General features: G+C 40.3%; 2 protein-coding genes across 3 annotated transcripts in view; one reads left to right on the forward strand and one right to left on the reverse strand.

Annotated features, from left to right (window-relative positions):
- Nucleotides 1–230: 230 nt before the first annotated feature.
- LOC121931224 (islet amyloid polypeptide) lies at nt 231–27193 on the reverse strand. Of its 2 annotated transcripts, none has more exons than XM_042468704.1 (4): nt 27036–27193; nt 8642–8758; nt 8336–8473; nt 231–848 (listed from the first exon to the last, which is right to left on the reverse strand). In XM_042468704.1, exons 1-4 carry the CDS (start codon nt 27041–27043, stop codon nt 677–679), a joined length of 435 nt encoding a protein of 144 aa, XP_042324638.1. In that variant the 5' UTR covers nt 27044–27193; the 3' UTR covers nt 231–676. The 2 variants fall into 2 exon arrangements, with proteins under 2 accessions (XP_042324638.1, XP_042324639.1); XM_042468705.1 differs by lacking the exon at nt 27036–27193 and adding an exon at nt 9079–9171.
- SLCO1A2 (solute carrier organic anion transporter family member 1A2) overlaps nt 24665–27768 on the forward strand; it is a 44192-nt gene continuing 41088 nt past the window's right edge. Inside the window, exon 1 of the mRNA XM_042468703.1 lies at nt 24665–24754. The gene's annotated coding sequence lies outside the window, so the exon portion shown is untranslated. The remainder of the gene's footprint in view (nt 24755–27768) is intronic.

The raw sequence follows: 27768 nt of genomic DNA on the forward strand, positions 1-27768 counted from the left end.
TCCAGCTGCCTAATGAGAGACACTCTAGATATCTAGAGAGACCATGGCTAAATAAAACCACAGTTACCAATATTGTAGGTACGGGGTGGTGGTGACCCGTAGTACAATTTTGGTGTCATAAGTTTCCACATTAAAAGAATAAGTTTTTTGTGAGTGTATCAAGATATTTCCCTGACAGAAATCTGCTCCCATACAAAGATATACATCTCACATGTTGTTGTTTTTTACAGTTTTAATTTTCTGGAAAAAAAAAGTCAAAAGAAAAAGAAAAACCCAAACACTTGTGGCACTTCTGCATTTCAGATTCTTGTGGCATGGGTGTGTGAGGTTTATTTTCTTTTGAACAGGGGAATTTCACAAGCATCTTAGCCATTGGAGCCTTACCACTTGGGAGCCCCTCTGTGTGCCATCATCCACCTAGGCAGTATGACAAACCCATGCACATACATAAAATACACACAAAGAAAACAAGGCACTGGTAAGAATGAACAGGTAGTCAATAACCAAAAGGTTGTGTAAGCAGCCAAATCATTAAATGACTTGTTGAAGTGGCAGCCTCACTAAAAGAAAGAGAACATATGTGGAGGCCTGGATTATACATTGCTAGGGGGAAGAAAGGGAAGGAGGAAGAATTTCTAGTGAGGAGGACTGCACCCATTACTGTCTTGTTGCAACATTAAAGCTGTAGATAGTTGGGAGGTTCTTTGTCTCTCTTCCCATAGGTGTTGGATCCTACATTGGTAGGTGAATAGATAGCACCAATGGTGTTGCTGGACCGAACCAAGAAGTCAGCCAAGCGTTGTGTCACACATGTGGCAGTGTTGCACCTCCGTTTCTCCAAGCGGTGACTGGAAATATAAAACAGAGACAGTCTTGTGAAAACCAGCAGGCCCTCAAAATTACCCTCTGCTTTCAGTGTTGCACACTGTCTTAAACCAGTGTACTTCACTGCATGCTTTTAAAATGCATGTTTATTTTTGTCAGTAGATTGTAGACCTCTGACTCAGTTACTGAATTGTAAATAGACACATGTAAATCCATTGACACAATGGGCCACCTCTAATTGGGACTAGCAATTGGATTTAGGGCTGTGGGAGCCTTTTCTGTTGAGTAGGTACAAATTCTGTAAACAAAACAAACAAACAAACAAACAAAAGATTTTGAGCTTCTCCAGATAGGCCAAATATGTCAGGAAGGTGTGGTATTTGTTGCTGTAGTTCTCAAAGGTTTTTAAAAATATCCAGATGGATTTCCTGTTTTCTGGAATTATTTTCTGACAATTCCTGGCAGCGGCAATAATATTTTATTCCCACTCTTGCGTGGGTTTCTTTCTACTTTTGAGATGTATCACAACAAAAATCTCTTTCTCCGCCTTAAAAAAAAATAGAGTTATATTCCATTAGTATATTGGTGAACTGGCACTTTTGCACTGTAACACCATAACTAAGAATTTTAAGAGTGCAGACAATTTGCTCCTCAAACTGTAGGATTACCTCAGTAAACGGTACTCTAGTTTTAAAAAAACCTTTGGAAGAGCCCTACTTCAAATCTGATAAATCTCTACAAACAGCTTCCCAGAAGGATGGAAGCAGTGGATGCAGCAGAGACAACAACTTGCAAAAGCCAAAAAGCTATATTGTGAGAACTCATTTGGGGGAGTCCTTTGTGTATTGTATTGACTCAAAGTATTTTTTTAAAAAAAAATAATGTGGAATGCACATTAATACTTAATGTATAAACATGGAAAGTTATTGTCTTAAATGAAAACACGTATTATCAGTCACAAACATTCATTAACAAGAACTGAAATGGACAAGTTTCCCCCTACTCTTGGATGGGACACAAATAGTTTTATGAATTTTATGAAGCCAAGCCCTTCCTCCAGTCCATCTGCCTTGGTCCAGGCCTCAGAGGTGGAGAAGATCTGCTGGACCTGATCCTATTCCCCACCACCACTCCCTTCTCCTTTTGTGTCGTGTCTTTTAGATTGTAAGCCTGAGGGCAGGGAACCGTCTGACTAAAAAATTTATGTACAGTGCTGTGTAAATTTACAGTGCTTTATAAATAAAGGTTAATAATAATAATAATAATAATAATAATAATGAATTCTATCAACACATCTAAAATGCCAGCAAGCAAGCAAATAAATAAATAAATAAATAAATAAAGGCCCATTGTTTTTGTCCATAGCATGAAAAGTTACTTTTTAGAATATAACTCCTAGGACCCTTACTAACTACAGGATTTGAGGAACATTCAACCAAAAAATAATTTTTCCATGTTGTTTGCTGTCATTCCCTTGACATTTAGCAGGAATAGGCTACTGGATGGGCTCTGGAATACCTTTCTTCCCGAGAACCTGCAAGGGCCACATGGATTACCAAAAATGTCATATAACAAACAGAGAAACAGAGGTTCAAATGCCACTATTGCTTTTGAAAAACAATATTTTTGAAAATCAATGCAGCCTACTGAAAAGGTAACTTGCCACTCTTGGAAGTTTCTGGGAGAGGCAATTCACTCTCCTCTTTTTGATAATAAAAAGTATAGTCTGAAAATCTGTAGAGGTCAAGGTCCACAAAAACACCTATTTTCAAGAGAATCATTGAAGCAATATGACAATGAGGTATGTAAAAACTCCAGGATCTGACAAAATTCCATCAAAGTAATGGTAGTCTTCAGAGGACAATCTTGCACCCTAAAAGTTGACTAGAATGCCAAAGCTCAGTGTATGATGGCAATATCTCTGTTGTATTAAAACCAATACATTTGTTCTGTTTTCTTCCAGTTATTGGATAGCATGCTCTAGAAAATATTTTTTTCACACCATCTACCCCAAGGTAAATTTTGCCTCCAGTAGACAAGGATCATATACACAGAATTTTATCAGCTTGGTTTTAATTGATTCACACACTTTTAGCTTCTTTGGAAAGGACTTTTGTAAGATTTGTTGGTGTTGATTCTTCAGCATGCTAATTTATTTTTGCATTTTCTGAAGCTGTTATTATCTAGTGCAAAAGTAAGCTCTTTTTACTCTTATCCAGAGCAACACTATCACTGTTATTGGTGCATATACAAAAGTTGTTAACAAACTCTTTCAAAGGATTTCTGTTTTAAAGTTGCCATAAGTCAGGAATGACTTGAAAGCAGAGCAACAACAACAACAACAACAACAGCGGATTACTATTTTGAGAGCCAGCATGTATAGAGTGCTGGACCCAGGAGCCCAGGGTTCAAATCCCCACTCAACCATGGAAACCCACTGGGCGATCTTGGACAAGTCACATCCTTTCAGTCTCAGAGGACGACAAAGGCAAACTCCTCTAAAATAAAAATCATACCAAGAGAGCCCCATGCTAAATTTGCCTTAGGGTCATGATAATTTGGAAATGACTTGGAAGCACACCATCATCGCCACAAGCATTTAATCATCACCTGCTTTATGCTTGGATAAGAAAATGTGCATAAGAAACTCTCAGGAAAACACTGTAAAGTGACCAGTGACAACCATACAGATAGGTTATATACAGAAGATCTTAGGTTGATTGTTCATAGTAGCACCTTCAGCGGTAGATAATTATAGTAAAGTTACTAAGTGGCAACAATTACTCAGTGTTAGCTTTCAGATGAACTTTTAAAGGCTATTTAGGGAACTTGCTGATATCATGGGAATGATTAGTGTAAGAATCAATCATTTGCTTCTGTCAGCAGCTCCTGAAGGAGCAGAGCAGTGGCAGTTGTTCCCTCATAGTTTCTCCAGAATCATCCCTAGTCACCTAGCACTTTTGAGAACCATTCCTTTTTAATTTGTTACATTTGCACAGATCTTGGAGATAATGTGCCACACAATAATGCATTATATACAATTTGTTCCATCTCAGGGTAACAGCTGACACATGCCATTACTTTTTGAATGGGAGAAATGAGGTCCCACACTATGCCTTCCCCAATCCTGCAAGGAGGCATGGGTTCCCCTGTTACTTCTCATGGAGGCTGCAGCTGAATCCCCTTCCTGTCAATGTCTTTTTAATCTTTCTTTAATAAAATCCTGTCTATGGGACACACAGGGCTTTTTCACACATCTTACAGTGGTCTAGGAAGCTTCCTAGAAGTGCAAATGGTACAATTTCTGGAACTCTCATAGGGTTTCTAGAGCTATACCACAGAGTGCCCTAGAACTAGAGAATAAGGACTTTCTTTTAAAGGCTCTTGTAAGGGCCATTGACACACACACACACACTGTGTGAAGTGCTCTGAACAATTACTGAAACCATTATGCTGTGTAAAGAATGGATCTGGAGGCCACAACAGAAATATAGCAAAAGCAGGAAAATACTGAAAGTACCATGGAATTACCATCAAAAGCAGTAGTTCTGATTTTTTCTTCTTCCTCCTTTAGTATGTTGAAACATGGAGAAAAAAAGCTTCTAATCATGAGTCCCCCCCCCCCCCGATCTTCATTGAATGCTATTTGCACAGGAATGATGCATTGTATCATGGATTCTAGTTTACAATGGATCCAAGCAAGGAAAAACAGAACTCATTTTTTTCATGTCAACCACACAAACCCTGTTGAGGCATTAAAGGTACAAATGTGAGAAAGGGGAACAGTTTCTATACCTCTGTTGTGCACTGTCTCTGAGCCTTTCCTGTCCAACATTGCCATGTTGTTTCATCAGGGTTGCCAACTGCATTGCAAGATGTCCTTGCACTGATGTAAACATGAGTAAGACTTCTCTTTAGGCCTTACTACCTAATATGATAAGACCAGGAAATGTGGGAGTAGAAAATTTCTATTTTGCTTTCTCTTGCATTTGATTTTCGTTTTTTCTTTTTTTTAAAAAAGCATCACCTTTCCCCTGATGAATATTAAAACATTTGTCAATTTGGATCAGATCATGTCAAAAACAAGGGACGTGAGAAAAAAACAAACCTCAAGCTAAAAAAACCAGGGTTAATTGGTGTAGTATTTTGAGTGTTGGACTATGACTCTGGAGACCATGGTTCAGTTCCTTGCTTAGCCATGAAACCCACTGGGATAGTTTGGGCAAGTCGCATGCTCTCAGCCTCATGGGAAGGTAATGGCAAACTACCGCTGAACAAACCTTGCCAAGAAATGCCTTAGGGCCACCATAAGTCAGAAATGACTTGAAGGCACACAACAGTAAGTCGGCAGGCAACTTGAAGGAACATGCACATACAGCTGAGTAGGTACCACTATTTCCAGACTAGGGAGCATCTACACAGTAGAAACAATGCAGTTTGACACCACTTTAAGTGCTGTAGCTTTATCATTTTAAGTGCTGTAGCTTGGGCAAGTCACTCTCAGCCTCAAGGGAAGGCAATTGCAAGCCTCCTCTGAAAACATCTTGCCAAGGAAACCCCATGATAAGTCTGAAATGACTGGAGGGCACACAACACACATACACACAGAGATCCAGCCTATGGAATCCTGGGATTTGTAGCTTTACAAGGTCTTTTGCCTTCACTGCCAAAGCATGCTGGTGTCTCACCAAACTACAAGTTCCAGGCTTCTTTAGGATGGAACAGTTAAAGTGGTGTCAAACGGCATTATTTCTATAGTGTAGATGTTCCCCTATAGAATATCATGTTGTATCTGTCTGCCAGGTGATGAGAAGACTTCAAAAACAAAAGAGAGTACAATACTAATTCTGCACCATAAATATTGTCAAATACACAGGGAATCAAGCTCACACTTTCAGCAGTTAAGCACTGAAGCCAAAATCCTGTTGGGTAACTATGCCAGAATATCAATGGTGATGGTATAGGCAAGAAAACAAAGATGTTTATCACACTATGCTCTTAAAGTGGTACTATTCCAGTGTGACTCCTCTAGCTGCCTCCTGTTGCATGCTGGGATTGGCAGTTTTAAGGAGGGGTATTTAGAATTCTCAGGCAGAGAAGTTCAGCTCCTTAAAACTGCCAATCCCAGCATGCAACAGGAGGCTGCTAGAGGAGTCACACTGGAATAGTAGCTCTTTAAGAGCATAGTGTGATAAACATCAAAGTCATCATCATGAAGATAAAGCTGCTGGCTCTGAGCAGCCTGTTTCTCTTTTGCATGACTTCTAGAGGGGTCTTCAGAGCCAGGCACTCTGAGAAACCTGACTTGGACAATCACCTGTGCCATGGGACAAGAAAAACATTTGCCAATGTAGACAAGGCCTGAAATAGAACTTGGCATCTTTTTTTAAAAAAATCTCCCTGAATCTTCCTGCCATGCTGGCTGGCAGTTCTGGATGCTGGAATCCAAAAGGAATTTCCTGAGCTCTGTTCCGCAGCAGAGAGGACTTGATTGTTCCAACTGCTTCCTTCAAATAAAAAACATTATTGTGGGAGATAGCCCTGTGTGCAGAACATTCATGAGCTGCTTTTTCTGTCCCAAATCTACAGCTTGCCAGACAGTTGAACAAATGACTTCAAAATGAATGCTCAGCCTGTGTAGACTGGATAGTGGTGCAAAAGAGAACATCAGACTAACCCAAACCTGCTATCACTGATCCCTTCACCATAGAGTTTTGCAGTCTTCAAAGATGGGGCTAGCTCAGTCCCATCTTTGCTACCTGGGGCAATCTCCTTTCCCATTCCATGTAAAGAAGCTATGTAGACTGCCAGGCATTGGAATAGGATGTTCTACTGCATTTCAGAGCAACAAGGCAGTTAAAGGGAATCAGGTTGCATGGTACACACAATTTGGTTCTTCAACAGAAAGGACTTCAACAGAAAGGATTTAGGAAGAACTGACAGCAGTTTCCTCACCCTAAGAGTAGGATCAGCCCTTAACTGTGGCTTTAGAGAAGATGAAAAGTAGAGGCATATTTGAGGGAAATATTCATTTTGGCTGAAGATGTATGGGTAAGACAAGTGGTGACAAAAGAGAGGGAAAACTGAGGATTTGAACAGATCTCTTGAGTCTCACACTTGATCCAGTGCAGTAACCAGTACAAGTGGCTGTACTGTCTATAGCATGAGAACTCAACTGTTATTGGGATATTCTGAACTAATCATGGATGGATGGATTAGTGTATAAATGGATTTACAGCTGCTGAAATGCTTCTTGAAAATTATCAAGCATTGCCATTATCTGACTCTGTTTGTCATTCTAAAATTAGAGAAGTATTTAGTAAACCAAAAGCTCTAAAAATGCTATTTTCCTCAAGAAAAATTGTATTTATAATTCATTCAGTGCAAAGGCACTCATAAGTACATGGAAAGGCATATAAGCAGTTGCTGTTTACATAGGTTCTTTGTGAAAGTCGGTTGTGTTTTTTGTTTTTTTTACAGAACAAGGAATACTAAATGATATGTCTGTTTCTCAAGCCTATTAGCATGCTCCACAAGACAATTTCTTTTTAGTTTTTGGAGAGGAAAAGAGAAAACTACTATTTAATATTCTCCTTTAAAATGCAAAAGGAAAAACAGAGAATTCCACTCAAAACAAAACTTTTCACTGACCAAATAAGTTGTATGAAAAGTTTGTGCCTCACTTCTTGTTGACTTTTTTTCCTGGTATTTAATACCTGCATGGGCATATTTAATATTTTTTTCTCTTTTTAATTTGATTAAAATGCTCTTGGGATCAGTGGGATGCTATTTAAGATTAAGTATGTTTGCAAGGAGCTGAAACATAGTGTGTTTAAGCTATCAAGATGTCAGTACAGTACACTGAATCATCTCACCTGGCACGGGGGACTGTTTTGTATGGATTACATTTGTTAAGGTCAATGCACTATTAAATACTGTATTTTTCATTTATATCTGGGGAAGTTTGAGCTGAAGGAAAAAGTGACACACAGAAAATAACCCAAGAGATTGCTAGAAATCCCAGCTGTACAGCTCCACATTTAGAGTGGAATGGTGATACATTCCCACATTCAGTTTTTTAATTTAAAACCTCAAATACTTTCATCAAGAAATTTGCAAAGGTTGGGAAGTTCCTTTCAAACCAAACTAAAATTTCACTTATCCACATGGTTAATAAAGTGCCTTTCCTCACTGTAAAGAGGATTACAGCTCTGTTAAAAACCTAGTTTTTTTTATATTAGGACTTCTACAGTGAAAAAGGTGTGATCCTATAAACCTTCAAATGTGGAGAATTCTATATACAGCAGTTTGTAGAATTTCTTGTTTTGAGCCATTGGGGGGAAGCTGCAGATGAAGAATATCAGAAGCTCTTCTTTTGAGATACAATTGAATTATCACAGCAAGTGGAACCGAACTGAAGACATCTACAGCCTGACTGCAAATTGCAACCCATTGTTTCTTTCTGCCTGCTTTGCATTTGAATGAAACACGGTCAGAAGGCATTTCATACCTTTTGGGCTTTAGCACTTCCTCCCCCAGCAGTGCACCATTAATTCCCAAGAAGCCAGTACTTCGTGACACGATGGGTAAAAACCACTCTTGTCTGTCAGGAGTTCCATCAGATAGATCGTCAGCCAAAGACAGCAGTCTATAAATGAGAACAAAAAGCAAAATTCCTCTTCCCATTAACACTTCTTGTTCTTTCCCCAACCATCAGCTAAAGTAATTGGCTTTTGAACCATGTGACAGAAGGAAATTGTACAAAACAAGTCATTCAACTTCTTGCAAAAGTAAGACATGAGCAAAGGCTACTGACCTCTCAACAGGTGTTGCTTCCAGGGAATTCAAAGTAATACACAAGATCATGAAAAGAAAGGGTCCTTTCAGGCTACACATCTTTGAGGAGTCACCAGAAAGAAAAAGAATCACAAGACTAAAAAGAAAAAGAAAGAAAGGAAAAGAGTTCAGCCTAAAACACAAATTGTTCATTAAATACTCAATAACAATTGTAAGGAAACCTGTAGCAATGATCAAACAACGAGAAAACAACGGCAAATGCCTCAACATGTGTGAACCAACAAAATCCACCCCCTTCCCATTCTAAAGGATTACACATAACCTTCATTTTCCCACTCCCTGCATCAAATGGGAAAGCAACAGTTTTTCTACTCAACTCTGGGCATTTTATTTCATTTGTTTCATTGTTTGCTTATTCGACAGTGAGTTTTATAAATAAGCTGTGACAAGACTTACCTTTTGGTGGTCCAAGAATGCACCAAAGAAGTCAAGGAACTGTTAGGATTAGAGGAGTGGAGGAACAATCACACACTTGTGTCTGACTCTGAAATATCCTATGTCTCCACCTTCCTTGTAGGCTCTTATATACAGCTCTTAGTTACCCCTCACATCTTTCTCAGCTCTGACATCAAGCAACAGCAGCAGCAGCAGAGAGGGAGAGGGAAGGGGGAAGAGAGATTTTGTCATTAACTTCTATCCCTATAGATAGAAAGTGCTCCAACAAAGAGCAGAAGATGACAGGTCATCACTACATTTACACTTTGGTAAATTTTAGTCAAGCCCATTCAGGAAGCCCTCGCGAAGTCATGCTAATAAGACGAGGGACTGTGACACCACAACTCATGCCAGCATTTTGAGAAGAGTTTTAATATGACGCTGAGGTAACTGTTCTTGTAGGCGTTAACTACTGCTAAAGAAAGGAACAAAACAGAATTTTCAGGAATTATGAAGGACGCAACAGGAAATGAAACCAAAGAGATAATTGAATGCAAGTTGTTGGAAACTCTGAGTGCGGGAAAGGAGGAGAGGGAGAGACAAGTCACCATAAAATAAATCTATCATCTGCCTATATATTATCAATCAATCATCCATCTGTCTGGGAGAATGAAGGAGAGATTTTGTAAGTAAGGACAAAAGAGCGAGGATGAAGAGATTACTAAAAATGACATTGATAGACACACACATCACATCCTCCGGTATGGAGAAGCTGACTGCAATCCCTATATCACATAGGAAACTCCATTGAATGGGGGGAACTCCACAAAATACTTCTGATGTCTGTCACCAAAAATTATATTCACCACAAAATTTAAAAACAAAACAAAAACATGTCACCAGAAGTGTCCAGGAAGTACAATTTATCATACAAGTGTTAATTTCTGGTTTAGAACATTAAAAAAAATATTGAAAGGGGAAACAGGAAGTAGCCATGTAAGAGCATTTTTAAAAAAAAGGATGAGTGTGTTGAGATGAGGGACAAAGCCTACCAAGGTCTTAAGGAGGAGAAAAAATGGATCTGGACCCTCAAAAGTTGTCCTCCCTTGTTCTAACACCAAAGTCAGTTGCTTACTGCTGAGTGTGGGTAACCAAAACGGAGGTACTGTGGAGTAAGAAGAAGACAGGAGCCTCTTTGGATGGGCTACTAAATATGTAAACATATAAAATATACATATATAAAATATATAGTAGAAATGAAGAAGCCTGAACATGGTTTTTGGACAGGGAATGCTGAAATTCTACTAGGGGAAAACAAAAAAATGAGGTGAGATGATAAAACAGCAAACCCAGAAAATTGGTTAGCTGCCTAGAGCCCTGAATAATACATACTGCAACCATTTGTTGCAAGTTTTATATCTGTGTAAAAATGTAAAATAGATCATTCTTGACAAATGTCTTGAGTGTCCTTCAAAAATTGTGATGAGGAAGGCAATGGCAAACCTCCTCTGAGCAAAGGTTGTCAAGAAAACCCCAAGATAGGCTTGCCTTCAGGCACCATAAATCAAAAATGACTTGAAGGCACACAACAACAACCACAAATGGAAATTAAGACCAATGTCTGCTTTGCTTCAGCAGCTATCAAAATTTTGTACTTTGCACAAAAATGTTCTGTTTTGTGCCAAAAGTGGTTTTTGCACAAAATATGGTGTTTTGGACAACGACATATTTTGCACAAAGTATCTTTGTGAAACTTTGGAAACTGGGGGGGGGGGGATCCATATATAAAAGTTCATCAAAAATATGTAAAGACCCATAATCAAACCCAGGTGGGAAAAAACTTTATTATTATTCCATTCTTACATGTAAGAACAAAATAAGCAGAGATATACCTCCCTAGTATGTATTTCATAATAACTAAATCCTAAAAGAAAAGTAATAATTATATCAATACGTTTACTTTCATGCACACATCACCATGCATACACCATGGTATCAATTATTTCAATAACTCAATGAGGTTAATTTTCTCCCATATTATAGATATGGAGATCTAGAGTTCAGTCCTGTTTGTTAGTTTTCAACTATAGCAGATCTGTTGAAACATTTATTGGATGGTGAATCACACACAAAGGTTAATCTTATTGGGTAAATGGGACTATTCTGGTTGGAGCTAACAATAGGATTTAAGCTGTGGATATGTGAGTTCTGGTTTAGGCATTGAGTAATGTAGTTAATTACCAGTCACTCATCCCTACTGGATAGTAACTATGACAGACTTACAACATTTAATTCCCTCTTTGGGAATGAGACTCTGAATGCTCCTCTTCCCCTCCACCCCTAACTCTTTAAAGTGCGAACACTTTCTTCTGTACAATATATGATCTCAGGCAGCTCTTTTAAAAAAATCTTTTATTGAAGAAATGAATATGTAATACAACTTATGAAACAAATAAAGTTTCCAAGTTAACTAACACCATTGCAATATTCCTATCATGTACTGTATGTAACCAGGTTTGCTGCTGTTGTTGCTGTTGCTGTTGTTGTTGTTGTTGTGTGCCTTCAAGTTGTTTTTGACTTATGGCAACCCTAAGGCCATATCATGGGGTTTTCTTGACAGGATTTGTTCAGAGGAGGTTTGCCATTGTCTCCCCCTGAGTCTGAAAGCATGTGACTTGCCCAAGGTCACACCATGGGTTTTCTGGCTCAGCTGGGAATCAAACCCTGGTCTCCAGAGTTGTAGTTTCACACTCAAACCACTACAGCACACTGGCTCACAGGTTATCAGGTGTTCAGAGTTAATGTCTAGGGAGTGAAGCAGACCAGTGGCTTAGAGTGGCCTCTGGCTGCTGCAGCCCCAATCAACCCCCAATTGCAGGGATGGCCTGGTCCCAAAGCCAGTTGCTACTGCAGTCCTAAATGGGCCACCATCAATGAGTGTTTTTTTGCCGCTCCTTTTCTGGCCAGCTTCAAGCCTCCTTAGGTGGCCATAGAGCAGCTTCCGGCTGATCTCGGGTGTGTGCGACATCTGCACGCCATGCCCCTGAAGCAGGCAGAAGCCTCACTTTTTGGTTCATGTGTTTCAGGCCTATGTCAACCAAATGCATTATTCCATCCATGGCCACAAGTCATCAGGGCTTGTCTTCTTGGGTCCGTTGATGGATTCAAAGACCAATGATGATGATGATTACACACAGTTTGCATATTTTTGCAGCAATCTGCCATGCACCACCACTCCAAAACATCAGCTAGTGAGATACAGATGGGAGTTCTCTCTTTGGTGCCCCCAGGATGAGTTGCTGATGTCAAACTGGTTAGCTTCCTTCAAACTGACCTCCAACTATTGTTACCCTATGAATGAGGCATCTCCAAGACACCCTATCCTCAGCAACTCTGCTCAGGTCCTGCAGACTTAGGGCCATGGCCTCCTTGACTGACTCTATCCACCTGCAATGCGGTCTTCCACTTTTCCTACTGCTTTTTTACCTTACCATGTCAGACCATATAACACCTGTCTAAAAATCCTTACACTGGCTGCCAATCAGCTTCTGGGCGCAATACGAAGTGTTGGTTATTACCTTTAAAGCCCTACATGGCTTGGGCCCGAGTAACTTGAGGGAACGCCTCTCCCTACACAATTTGCCCCGCACCCTCAGGACAACATGGAAGAACTTACTAGACTACCCAAAGATCAGATTGTCAGCTACTTCTAAAAGAGCATACACAGCTTTGGCCCCCAGGTTATGGAACAATCTGCCGCAAGAGATCCATCTCATTACAACCTTAGACACCTTTAAGAAGGCACTAAAGATGGATCTCTTCTGGCGGGCCTACCCATCTGATCTTCTATAAAGAACTATAGAAAACCTCACTTCTGGTTAAAATGGCATAACCTGACCGCTGCCCTGTGATTGCTGTAATGAGATTTTATACTGTTTGATGTTTTTATGATGTGTATTTTAGATATGATTGCCACTGTATGGAGATTTCTGGTTGTAATCCTGCTTTGATCCGTTGGGAGAAGCGGGAAAATACAAATAAACTTCTTCTTCTTCTTCTTCTTCTTCTTCTTCTTCTTCTTCTTATTATTATTATTATTATTATTATCTTGTCTAGTTAGTCATACCTTCTCATGATGTGGTTGAATATGATACCTTCAACTTAATAACCTTGGCTTCTAGGGAGAGTTCAGCCTGATTTGTTCTAGGACTCATTTATTTGTCTTTTAGCTGTCCAAAGTATCCAGATTGATTTTCTTTACTGTCCAACTTTCACACTCATACATTGATGGGAAATATGATGGCATTGACAATCCTAACTTTAGTACTCAGTGATATATACCTTTGTTTTTCAGGATCTTATGTAGTTCCTTCAGAGCTGCTCTTCCATGTCCTAATCTTCTGATTTCTTGATTGCACTTTCCATTCTCATCAATGATTGGTCCAAGGTATGAGAAATCTTCTATTATTTCATTTTCCTTATTGTCTACATTGAATTTATGTAAATCCTCTATAGTCATTATTTTTGTTTTCTTAATGTTCAACAGTAAACCTGCCTTAAGCACTTTTTTCTTTGACTTTCTTTAATAATTGTTCCAAGTCATTGTCCTGCTAGTAGTGTGGTATCATCTGCATATCTTAAATTGTTGATATTTCTTTCTCCAATTTTCATGCCTCCTTCCTCTGAGTTACATATATAGAGCACTGAATTAGAGTTTTTGTGTTTGGGAGAGAAAGAGAAAGTGTGAGCCCTTAAGACTGGAAGCAGTAGCAGAGGAAAGTATTAATCTCCTTCCTGGTTCCATAGACCTCCACTAAAGCAGGTTCCTTGTGGTTGCTATTACTTTATTTATTTCAGAGTGGAAATTCCAACTGTATCTTACATGATATCTAGCTGCATCTCAAGTTACTCCTATGTTCCTACTACATTACTGGGATGAGTATGAGAACTGTATTCAGTGGGCTGTCACACTCATTCCCTCCTTTTGGAACAAAGAATCCAAGATTTTTGGAGGAATTTAGAACTTAAACAAACAAATAAACAAACAAACAAGCCAAAAACAAATCTGGCCTTTGGCTGGCTGTTGTAGCTGAAAGTCACAAAAAGATCTTCCCTCTACTTTGTCATTTACAGTTGGCCCTCCTTATACACGGATTTTTTATACATGGATTCAAGCATTCACGGCTTGAAAATATTTTTAAAAAGTATAAATTTCAAGTATCAAACCTTGATTTTTCCATTTAAATAAGGGACACCATTTTGCTATGCCATTGTATTTAACGGGACTTGAGCATACCCGGATTTTGTTATTCACGGGGGTTCCTGGAACCAAACCCCAGCGGATAACAAGGGTACACTGTACTTTGCAACACTAAAGAGAAGCAAGACACAGGAGACTTTGGCCTGTTACAGACTGCCAAAATAAAGCTGCTTTGGGTCTCTTTGGAGGTATGCTTTTTAAATGATGCATGCACCCTAAGAATCCAGAAGCTGCACCAAAGCTGCACTCCAGTGCTTAGGAATGGAGTGTGGCTTTGGTGCAACCTCTGGACTCTTAGGACCCATGCATCATTTAAATAGCATACCTCCAAAGAGACCCGAAGCAGTTTTATTTTGGCTGTCTGTAACAGGCCTTGGTTATCAATCTCCCAAAAGTTTAGGTCTTCCTAAAAGAAAAGAAAAGCAGCCCCACAAGTGGCAGTGGCAGACCACACTGAGTGACAGTAAGGCCCTCTGCCTACTGTGACCACTGGGGAGGAGGCCCAGTGATGCTGCTATCTGGTATCCCTTTCTCTGCCTGCTATCAGTCTGGGAAAGGGAGATGCAGGTGGCAGTGGTGGTGGTGCCACGGAATCCTCCTCTTCCTGCTGGCTACTGAATGGCAGCAAGAGATCACCACAGCCACTGCCACTGCCACCAGCCTGTTCTCCTCTGCTGCCTTGGCTATCTTTGCTGATTGACCCAAGGCTGCAGAGAAGCCCAAATGGGTGGGTGCCAGTGTTGCAGCAAGCCAGTTGCAAGGCCACCACAACCACGGCACCAACCTGTTCGTCTCTATAACCTTGGCTTCCTCAGCCAAAAGAGCCATGGCCACAGCAGAAGAAGACTGAATGAGTGGCAATGTGGAAAGGCAAGCTCACCATTGCCACCCACCCATTTGTCTCCACTGCTTTGGCTCTCTCAGCCAGAGAAGCCAGAATCGGTGGGTGCCAGTGGCATGGTAAGCTGGATGCAAGCTAACTGCAGACAGCTGCCCATTCTTCTCCATTGCCTTAGCAATTTGGCCAAGAGAATCAAGGTTGTGAGGAAGCCTGAACAGGAGACGGTGTCCATAGTGAGCTGGTTGCAGCAGCAGATAGGGTATGGAAAGGGGCTGCCAGGTGACAGCAGCCCACACTCACTAGTGGCTGCAGCAGGTGAATGGAGATGGCTGGGGTGTGTGCCAAGCAGCTTGGGTGGGACGGAGATGATAGTAAAGCAGTCTAGAGGAAGAGGGTGAATGTTAAACTCCCCTTCCTATTTGCTGCCATTTCTCCTTCTGCCTCCCACTTCCTCTGCTCTCTCCCCTTGTTGTTTCTGCTGAAGTGGCTGCCTGTGTGGGGGTGATAACAAGAGTTTATGCACTGAGGTAACACCATTCCTAGTGATGCCACTGGGCAGTGGCCCACTCTTTAAGAGGACACCCTTTATCTTTTCCTGCTGTTTACTCAAAGTAATCTCCAACTGCTCTTCCATTAAGAAGAACATATGGGTAACGTTGGTAGCATTGGGCTTCACCAAATGGGACAAATGTTTTGGGAGGTTGTAGTATTTGTTGCTGTAGTTATGAAAGTGGTTTTTTTTAATCCGACAATGTTTTTGTTGTCCCGGACAATTATCTGGCCATTTCCAGCACGTACTGCAAGTTTTTATTCCCACCTTCGAGTGGGTTAATTTTTTAATAATGACACTTATCAAAAGAAAAATGTCACTCTCTTCTCTCCTCCTGCTTTGTTTCTTGTATGTTACAGCACTATAGTACATCAGTGCATCTCTGATATAGTATTTTTGCAACTATAACTCTTAAGAATAAAAGATTAAACAATTAGAAAAAGAGAAAATTTGCCCTTCAAACCATAGGACAGTTTCAGCAAACCATGCCCCATTTCCCCCAAGCAAGCAAGCAAACAAACAAAAGACCCCTCGTACATGTCCTAGTCTCTGGAGTAACAGAAAACAAGCTGGCTCCAGCCTCAGTATGACACTCCTTCAAATATTTAAACAGGGCTATCATGTCACCTCTTAAGCTTTTCTTCCCTAGTCAATACATACCCAGCTCCCTAAGCTGCTTCTCATAGGGCATGGTTTTCACAACTTTCATCATTTGGGTTTTCCTCCTTTGGAAACCACTGAACATGGAGATGACAAATAGCAAAACCCAAGGATAAATCACACCTCTTTAGAGTGCTATGAAAGAGCCCACTAGTGGGTTAAAAAATCCTAAAACCTCACAACTTGAAAGAGGTGAATTAAACAGAGAAAAAAAGGGGGCAGTTACATGCCTCTGTCATTCTTCTCTTCTGATTGTAGCCGCCTTTAGCTGCTTTTCATTTTAAAAAACACATCGGTGGAAATTTGCACAAAACTGCCTACAAAGTCTTGCATGTCCTTAAGTTTTATCGAAGTTTCTGCCTATGTGTGTTACTTCCAACAATCAAGATTCTTTTTCTGGATGCCTTCCCCCAACACACACATAATTCTGAAAACTATGGGGATAAAAGAAGAAGGGGGGGGGGCGAATGACAACCTGGTTTTTTTTTTCCATAAGGTTCTCATAGGAGTTTTTGGATGATGCTTCCTTGACAGTTCTGCTATTTATAGTGGCATATTCTCTCTGCTAGGCTGGGTGGGGAGGCTGAGCCAAACTGGGAATCAAGAAATGTTCGTAATAGACTGCTGCCGGCAGTGCCAGAAAGCAAGCAAATAAATAAGTATACAATCACGCACGCGGATTTATGATGTCAGGAACAAATGTTATATTTTTGTATTCTGCTTTCTTGAGTAGTAAGATGTTCCAGCTACATTGGCGTTGGGTGGGTGGATGGGAGAGACGGAAGAAGAGAATAAGTTCGAAGTTGTTAGAAAAACATAGGATTTGCAGGAAAGGGTGGTTTTTGCTTGATAAAAGAAGTTGTAATTCTGGATTCAAGGTTACTTTGGGATCTGTCTACCAGCACGCACACTTCTCACCCACTCAACCTGTACATTCGCAAATAAACAGCTAATTACAAAGTGCAACAACCAAAACTTTTCAATATATTCTAGCACTATCCATCTACTAAAGAATATGGTTTTGATACAGACTGTCCCCAGTTCAATTCCTGGTATTTTCAAGTTTGTTTGTTTGTTTGTTTGTTTGTTTTAGATCAAGTAGTGAGGGATCAGAAAGAGCTTGGTTTCGAACTTGCAACAGCTTCTGTCAATCAGAGTAGACAACATTGGTCTGTAAGGGCAATACCTAAATACATGAAAGGACCTAAATAGGCCCAAGATCCCAACTGATTTTTGAAGCTAAGCAGGGGCAGTTCTTATGAGTACTTGGATGGGAGACCACTAGCAAGTATAAGATGTTGTAGGCTATATTTTAGAGGAAGGAACTAGCAAAACGCCTCTGAATATTCCTTGCCTTAAAAGAAAAGGCCTATGTAATTCAGGGGAGTCACCATAAGTCAACAGGCAACTTGAAAAGAAAACACACACACAAATAGCCTTGCCTGATGTAGAAAGTCCTGTTTTGTGGAAACTGCCCATAGGACTGCATCCTTAGTTATTGGATTTTACAGCACAATGGCTTTTGACTTCTTGCAAGTAGAGAAGAATAACTGAGATGATTTTTCAATTTCCTACCTTTTTATCCTGCCTTTTTCAAAGCAAAGGCTTGCTAGAGAGGTTAAGAACAACAAAAAGGGCTTTTTGGGGTATGTCCATAGCACAAGGGGAAAAAAAAAGAAATAGTACAGCCACTGTGAGAAGAAGATGGAGACATGCTAACAAGGGACAGGGAAAAGGCAGAATTACTCAGTACGTCTTTGATTCAGTCTTCTCAGAAAAGGAGAAGGATGCTTAACCTGAGGAAACTCTAGTAGAGGACAGAATAGGGGAAATTCAGCACAGAATAAGTAAAGAGATAGTACAGGAATACCTAGTTAATCTAAATGAATTTAAGTCTCCAGGAGCAGATGAACTACATCCAAGGGTATTAAAAGAACTGGCAGAAGCAATCTCAGAGCCATTGGCAATAATTTTTGAGAACTCCTGGAGAACAGGAGAAGTGCCAGCAGACTGGAGGAGGGCAAATGTTGTCCCCATCTTCAAAAAGGGGAAAAAAGAGGATCTCAACAATTATCATCCAGTTAGTCTGACATCAATACCAGGAAAGATTCTAGAGCAGATCATTAAACAGAGAGTCTGAACATTTACACAAAAATTCAACATGGATTTCAGAGAAACAAGTCATGCCAGACAAATCTGATCTCTTTTTGTGCCTTCAGCATCTCGCTTTTGAGAAATTCCCATCCGTCTTGAATTCCCTTCTCTTTTAGTATTGCTGACCATGGGATCATCCCCATTATTTCTCTAAGTTTACTAAAACCAGCTCTCCTAAAGTCTAGGATGCATGTCTGACTATGCCTGGCTTCTCCTTTCCACTGTATAACAAACTCCAGGAGAACATGGTCACTTCCACCTAATGATCCCACCACTTGCACCCCATTAACCAAGTCATCCTTGTTGGTTAGGATCAGATTTAAAATAGCTGATCCCCTTGTTGCCTCTTCCACCTTTTGGACAATGAAATTGTCTTTGAGGCAAGTGAGGAATTTGCTAGACCTTGAGGATTTGGCTGAGTTTGAATTCCAGCAAATATCAGGATAGTTGAAGTCAACCATCACTACTACATCTCTCCTTTCTGAGTGTGTAGTCATCTGTTCTAGAAAGGCGTCATCCAGTTCCTCCATCTGACTTGGAGGTCTGTAGTAGACTCCCACAATAATATCCCTGTTGTTCTCTCCCCCCCCCCCCCCCGCTTTTAATTTTTATCCAGATGCTCTCCACCTGGCTGCCAGTACTGATGTCCTGGATCTCTTCACTGGTGTAAATATCTCTGACATATAGTGCTATTTCTCCTCCTTTCCTGTTTGGCCTATTTCTCTTAAAAATGTTATACCCCTCTATTTCTCCATTCCAGTTATGAGACTCATCTCACCAGGTTTCAGTGAGGCCAATTATATCATATTTGCTTTGTTGCACTAGGATTTCGAGCTCATCTTGCTTATTTCCCATGCCCTGTGCATTAGTGTAGAGACATTTAAGACCATGTGTTCCCTTTACTTGCTGCCTGTGCCAGGTTTTTTTTGCCTCCCATTGTTGAGTCCTTACACTGTTGCCTTGCTCTCTCTATGACAGTTTGACTATTTTCACCAGCCCTTTTGCCTTCCATACTACTGACTCCCTCCCCCACATAACTCAGTTTAAAGCCCTCCTGATCAAATTCTTGATACTGTTGGTAAAAATGTTTCTGCTAACTGGTGTGAGATGCAGCCCATCCCTTGCCAGAAGTTCCCCCTCATGGAATCGCAGTCCATGATCCAAGAATCCAAATCTTTGCCCCGGGCAGACAACACACCTCTTGAGACATCTTGTCAGGCCTACAAATCACTGCTTCTGTACCCCTCAGCAAGGAGTCCCCCACTACGACCACATGCCTCCTCCGAGGCTTAGCAGCGACTGTTCCCTCGGATGGAACTCTCAGGCTCCCCTGCTCTGTCCCTGAAGTCTGTCCATGCTGCTCTTCCTCATCATCCCTGATAAGGGAAAGAGCTTCAAATTGATTCTGTAGCTGCAAGCTCCCAGAGCAAACCCACAGAAGTTGTTCACTCTACTTTTAAATTCATTTTATTGACTTTTTTTTGGCATTCTGTTATCCAGCCTAAGTAGATTTTGTAAATTAATGTAACAAAGTGAATGATGGAATGAACTACATCTGCTCATACTGACAATTTTCACCTTTTCAAACACCATAACAAGTAATAGGAATTACTTTTAAAACATAACTTTACAAGCTCCATCCTGAAGTAACATTTCACATGCTCAGCCCTGATTTTCCCAACTGAAGCCAAATATGTCTTTTGAGTAGCCTTCTAAAACCAGTTGCCAGGTCACCAAACACAACAATCAAGAAGAAGCATTCTGGTCCACCTGCAATTAGAGCACACTGTGCTTAAAAGTAGTTTTTTTCCTTTTAACCCCCCCCCCCCAAACAATTCTTTGTTGTTATTACTTAGAATCTAACCAGATGAAGTGTATGGTTTCAGCCCACTTCAAGAAATGGGACCTGATGGATAACAAAATGGAAATGTTATCAGATTATGTAAAGCATTGATTGATGAATCATAGTTAATGGCATTTGCAAGAGAAGAAGAGGACTCAAGAGATGCACTGATGCCTTTGTACTGTCAGTCAAGTTAGTGCACGTTTGTTCATGAAACTTTTTCTTCCAGATTTTGAGAACAGGCAATGCCTTCTGGAACAAGTGCCCCAACAGAATGCCTAACAGATGCTTGTAAAGGATCCTTTAAAATCTAAATCGAAAGGCCTCTCTGCCTAAAACAGTGTTTTTGCATATATTCTTTTCTTTTCTTTTCTTTTAAATGTCAACTAATCAAAAGGACTGCAAAGATGACCAGAACAGGAGATTTTTTTTCTGCAGTGGTTATGTCAGGACATATTTACTTCAAAACCAGGAGGCACGTCACCTGTTTCTTTCAAAACAATATAGGAACAAATGAAAGCAGTGAGTTTCTTTCAAAAAGAGGTTGAAGTTTATGTGATGACAGTTACTTTGCAAGTAATGAACAGAAAACATTATTCAAGATACATTGAGGCTGGAAAGCCAAGATGAAAACCCCTGGAGATGTTATGTTTAGTCTACAGTAATCTTCCCCAATATAGGGGCCTCTGGTTGTGTTGGACTTTGTTGTTGTTTTGTGCCTTGAAGTTGCCCTTGGCAGAGTGTCACATGGAAATGTAGTTTCACGTAGCTTCTGCCATGTATCATCTTTGTGTGTCCAGGTGTAGGAACATAGCAGGATGGTGCTTGGCAATCCAAGCCCTCCCCTGGTTATTAAATGGCTGTGCTGGGGATAGTGGTGGCAGAACCCAGGTGGATTCTATGAGCAAGGGGTTCATTGTGCAAAAGAGAGACAAATACTTCCTTTTGCAATGATCATTAAAGGATATTTGTTGTGCAGTTGTGTGCTTTCAAGTCAGTTTTGACTTATGGCGATCCTAAGGTTAACCCATCATGGGGATTAGAGCAGTGAATTGAACCCTGATCTCCAGAGTCATAATCCCACATTCAAACCACTATACCATACACAGGAGTAATTTGCTTTTATGCCATAGTCTGGCAACCTAAAGTCTAGAATAAACAGATTGCTGTTTGCCAGGTGTGCACTTGGACTGTGCTGTGCGCAACAGTACATTTACAAAACAGTATGGCTGAACTGGGAAGAGGGCAGCAAAAATTAACAAGGGCTGGAGCAATTTCTCTAGAAGGAAGGGTTACAGAGTTTTGAGCACTTTTTATCTAAAGAAACAACACTACTAGTGTTTTTTCTTTCTATTTGCTGTTCATAGATATAGCTCTATCTAGTTCTCTAGATCAACAGAGATTAACAGAACTGGGGTTGCAAGTATTAAACACTTCTGCCTGTGAACCCTGCAGTGTTGTCTGCATTTCTGCTTCATTCTCTATTTCTAATAGTTGTATGCTGTATTTTAACATTTCTGACCATTCTGAATTTTGTTGTTATTATTTGCCACCAGGTTGAGTTTGACTTATGAATGAAAGACCCCCAAGATCCTTGGTCATAAACTGCCCTACTCAGGTCCTGCAAACTCTGGGTTCTGGCTTCCTTCATTGAACCAATCCACCTGAAGTGTGGCCTCCTTCTTCATCTGTTGCCTTCCTCTTTGTTGAGTATTGTCATGTTTTCCAATTGTATGTCCAAAGTATGACATTGTAATCATCTTCATTTCTATTGAGAGTTCAGACTTGATTTGTTCTAAGGCCTCTTCAAATAGATAACTGGCTCAGTTTGTCTGCTTTCAGAAATCTTGTATGGTGGATTTACAAATATTTCATATGCGGCTAAAGATTGCCTTTGTTATTCTTTAGATGCTGGATAAGTTTATCCTCTGTGTGCGTTTTCAGATGTAGTTTTTATGAGGGTATTGGTAATACCTTTAATTTATCATCTTTCAAAATTGCTTCCAATTGTATCCAAAGAGATTTATTGTCGATTTTGTTTTAATGAAGAAAATGTTTTAGTTAGTGGACAAGTTACAAAATGTCTAAATATTGCTCTTTCTCATACATCTGGTAAAATGACCACTAGTACCCAAGTTATGTTTGAGGAAATTGAATCTAACTTCATTTTCTCTATTAAAGGGTATTATGTTTTCTGTAGAATTTTTCAAGGCTGACTCAGGATGCATATAAACAAATTCATTCAATTCAGCTTTGAATAATTAGGAGGGAGCTTATAATATAAAATCATGCATGCTGTGGAAAAACTGGATGGATAGAACTTTTTCTTCCTCTGACCTAATACTGGAGCCTGAAAACACCCAGTGAAGAAGCTGAAAGGGTGGAGATTCAGGAAAAACAAAAGAAAATACTACTTGTTGTTAATTGACACCAAGCGGATTTTGACTTATGGACTTTGTTGTTTTTATGTGCTTTCAAGTCACCCTTGGCAGAGTGTCACAAAGCATTTTCTTGGCAGAATTTGTTCAGATGGGTTTTCCCCTTGTCTTCCTCTGAGGCTGAGAGAGTGTGACTTGCCCAAGGTAACTGAGTGGGTTTCCATGGCTGAGCAAGTGTTAGATAATAGCTGTTCCAAACTGTACTTCTACACCATGTGAATAGTTCAACTATGGAATTTGCTACCAGAAAATGTAGTGAGATCCATCAACTTGGGATGGCTTTAAAATAGGTTTAAACAGATTCATGGAGAAGAAGGCAGCTAATGTTTTCTAAATATGATGCTTCTGTCCTATCTCTAGTTTTAGAGCACCATGCATCACAATGCTAATTTCTGGTTGAAAGTTTTCATGCCAGTGAGGCAGTGTATTCACCCTCCTCCCATCTTTAAAGGAGATTCACAAGATGATGGATCATATCCCCCAAGCAGTTTAGCACTTTGGATATACCCAGCAATGTTTTGAAATCTTTTACTCCAAGTCTCAAGTCAATTCTTAGATCTCTCCCTTCAAATCTCAGGCCGAGTCTCAAGCCCTTGCAAGATATTGTCAAGTCAAGTCTCAAGTTTCTACCTTCAAGTCTCAAATTGAGTATCAGGTCCTTGCAAGATACTTTCAAATCAACTCAAGTCAAATCTCAAGTCTGGGTGCAAACTTGAACAGAAAAAGAGGTGGTGATAGTGCTGTATATGTATGTACAAGTGGAGTTTCAATAAATAGAAAATTAAGAAGACATGCATTAAGTTGGAGGATAGGAGTAGGAAGATAGGCTTCTGAAGTTCTTTTTTCCTAGGAGCATTATTGATCAATGGGGTGACAGATGTCGCAGCCAGATTGCCCTCACATCCAGGAGCATTAGCAGGCAAGACTTGATCCCCCAGAGCTCTAACTTTTCAGAGGGGAAAGGGAAAGCAAACATGTCAGGCAATGGGCTGCTTGAAGTCTACTCAGCAGCCTGTCTCTGCTGTATATCAGAGCAGCCTTGAAAATTAGCTTGAGAGGGATGATCCTTCTGCCTAAGCAGTCCATTGCTTGACACATTTGCTGTCCTTTTATCCTCTGAGAGATTAACATGCCCAAAGTTCTGAAGGCAAGTCTTGTCTGCTGCTGTCCTAGGAAAAAAAGAACTGTAGAAACATCCAGACTATCCTATTTGCAGTAAGGACAGGCTGCTGAGTAGACTTCAACACCAGATTCCAAACCCAGGAATATCATTAACTAAAAATGCATCTGAGGAAGTAGACTTAAGTCTACGAAAGCTCATACTACTAACTTCTTTCAGTTAGTCTCAGAAGTGGTACAAGATCTCTCTACATAAAAAGTCACTTGTGAGTCACGTTGAGTCAGTGCAGCATTTATGTGGAGTCAAGTTCAAGTCAAATCATTGAAGGGACATGAGCCCAACTTGAGTCTGTGTCAGTTGACTCAAGTCTACATCACTGGCTATATCCTTTATTGTTTGGGGTAAAACCCAGGTGGATTCATCATTCCCATTGACATGGATGTTACCAGCCTCCAGCACCTGGAGCCATGAGTAAGAGTGTCCAGTTACACTCATGTTCTGCTTATTGACTTCCTCTAAGCACCTCATTGAGGGAACAGAATGCAAATGTGCTCTTTGACTAGGACTTCAATCTAAACCAACTCTTATTCTTATGCTCTATTGATCAGCCACTTTGTTATATGAACACGAAGTGCAAAGGCCCCAGTGTAATAAACCACAGAAGAATATTTTTCCTGGCCAAAGCTGAACAAGCTATAATCTGAAAGTGCAAATATTTGACAGAAGTAAAACACATGGCCACTGCACACTAGTTAATTTTCAACATAAAAGAAAGATCAAAGTCGAAATCAGGAAAATCAGGAGACACCACTGAACATCATCACAATCTCAGTGAGTATATGACAGATCTATTTTTAATTTTATTTTGTATTGATATTTGGTGTATATTATCATCTTCCCAAGGATGTTTGCCCAGTAGAAAACATGGGGGGGGGGCTGTGCTCTCAACATCAAGTCAATGGGTCAAAATTCAAAATTTCTTGTTGTGAAGCAAAAGATTATCATCTGATTTTTTTACATCAAACTTGTGTTAAAGGGCTTCAATAAATGGGCTTGTTAAAAAGTTGGTAATCCTGTATTTGTAGAATAAAGTGCAATGAAAAAGTGTTGATGTGGAAGAGGGCCTTCTCTGCTGTAGCACCCCAGTTGTGAAATTCTTTGCCCTTGGAGGCCCAACTGGCACAGATACGAAGCTAAAACATGGATTTTTTTTTTATAAATGCCTTTGAGGCTTAACAGCTCTTACACATTTTAAGCTGTTTTAATTTATTTTAATTGTTAAATGGTTTAACATGATTCTACACTGTTTAAATGATTCCTTCTGCTCTTTTTCTATATGATTCCAAATTGATTTCCTTCCTGAGAGTTTGGGAAATAGAATGTCATATAAATATTTAAATAAATACATGAACCCTGAAAATGTTTACCTCCTAGGGATGATTGTAATAATAATTTTATATTGTTTTATAATTGATTGGTAATCAATATATGTATGAAATTGTGAGTTGTGAAATGTATGCATTGTAATGCTGATTTTAGCTGTTGTGCTCCCACCTCGATCCATGGGGAGAGGCGGGAAATATAAATAAAGATTTTATTTATTTATATTTATTATCAATAAAATTGCCAGATGGATTCCAGAATAACTGATGTTACCAGGATTGTATTGACTGGTTTAGACCAAGAGTGAACAGAAACTAAACCTGGATCTTACAGATTTCAGGAGATTCACAGTAGATTGGCAGGGATGTCTGACTCCTAATTCCTCCATAAGAGGAGCAACAGAATGATCTCCACCCTTAGACACAAGGAGAGTTTAAGATGAATGTGGAAGAACCATGAGTATTCTTCAGTTCTGCTGCTCAGAACAAATTTCTGGACTTGTTGTTCTTTCATGCAAGTCAAGTGCCTTTTGCATCTGCTTCTGGTAGGCCTGAAGGTTCTATTATAACACATACACACTCCTGCAAGCCAGAAATTGTCCCATTTTTGGTTTATACAGGCCAAGTGGTCCCAGACTGCACTGACAATTAATTGCCAGAGCCAGCTTGAACTGCCTCCTTGACATTGCCACTAGGCTCCTCGGCCTACAACACACCTGCACTGTGACCTGGCTTGTCCTTATAACTTTCCCTGCCACCTTAAAGGTAGAGGAGCCTGTGATTTGTATCCAGTCACCCTGAAAGAGTACATATGTGGCCACCCAGATGTTGCTGGACAGCAACCCTTCTCTTCCTTCATCACAGCCTGTATCAAAACCTTGCTGAATGTAAACATCAAACTGCTGAAACCACTCATCTAGGTCTCAGAGCATCACACGAACCACAGCTCTATTATGGATGAGTTCAGCATTTCTTTGTCTTAAAAGTAACTCCCCAAACTCCCCCATTGCTAATGGGAATTGTAATCTAAACCTAATGGGAGCTGTTGTTCAACAACATCTGGCTAGCCACACTTGTCCTGCTGCTGCTATAAGATCTCACCAGAAAAAAAAAAAAAAAAAAAAAAGGGGGGGGGGGGTGACAGCAGCATTCAATAAACAGACTGGAAATTCACATCGAGGTTCTAAGGCAGGACTACATAGTCCTCTTTCTGATTTGAAGAATAGTTGGCCCTACAGAGAGAAACAGAGCGTGAATGTTTAAAGGTCCTATAAAGAAATGAATTTCCCAGGCCTGTCCCCAGCAGGAATGTAAATCTTTGCTAATTTAATGAAAAAGAAACAAGCAATTTTAACAGTTTCTTCCCTCTGCAAGCAAATTTTCAAAAATTGTACAGTTTTGAGTTTTTCTGCAGGAGCCTTGTCTGCCCAGAAAGTGTGTGCATTTATTTTTATATTTTATTTTTTGGTACAGCAAATGGACTTCTGTGCAGAAAATGTAGCTTTCTGTGGGAAAAAAAATCCACATGAGATTTCTTGCTCAGAAAAGTACTACAAAGATTGAGTACTGAATCAGTACTGAATTGTATGGGTCAGCACAAAGATTCAGTACTCAGAAAGTACTGAACTGCAAAGATGCCCCCTTTAGAGGCAGACTTACACTGGTCAGAATACTCTGGGTTGCTTCCAGAGTATTCAGGCCCCAAAGCTATCCTGAATTCACCCCGTTACCTGGTCATTCTGGAGCAACACCTGGTGGCTGTCGATGCACATGGCCTGCTGTGCCACCTGGCACTGCCACTGTTGGTGCCAGTTGTTTCCTCTGAGGTCAAAATGATGCACCCAGCATTGATCACTTCCCAAGCTTAGTTATTTTAAAATCAGTTTAAGGGAAGGATGGCCCGGATTCAATTCATAGAATCATAGAGTTGGAAGAGACCACAAGGGCAATCCAGTTGAACCCCCTGCTATGCAGGAACTCTCAATCAAAGCATCCCCAACAGATGGCCATCTAGCCTCTGTTTAAAGACCTCCAAGGAAGGAGACTCCATCATCCTCCGAGGGAGTGTGTTCCACTGTCGAACAGCCCTTACTGTCAGGAAGTTCCTCCTAATGTTAAGGTGGAATCTCTTTTCCTGCAATTTGCATCCATTGTTCCAGGTCCTGTTCTCTGGAGCAGCAGAAAACAAGATTGCCCCCTCCTCAATATGACATCCCTTCAAGTATTTAAACAGGGCTATCATATCACCTCTTAATCTTCTCTTCTCCAGACTAAACATCCCCAGCTCCCTAAGACGTTCCTCATAAGGCATGGTTTCCAGACCCTTCACCATTTTAGTTGCCCTCCTTTGGACACACTCCAGTTTCTCAACATTTGAAGACATAATGAAGACATTCCATAGTTGAATTTGGCCCTGCATTATGAAGACAGATTGTACAAGGGTGTGTGTGTGTGGGGGGGGGG

The sequence above is a fragment of the Sceloporus undulatus genome, chromosome 5, assembly GCF_019175285.1.
Source record: "Sceloporus undulatus isolate JIND9_A2432 ecotype Alabama chromosome 5, SceUnd_v1.1, whole genome shotgun sequence".
NCBI lineage: Eukaryota > Metazoa > Chordata > Lepidosauria > Squamata > Phrynosomatidae > Sceloporus > Sceloporus undulatus.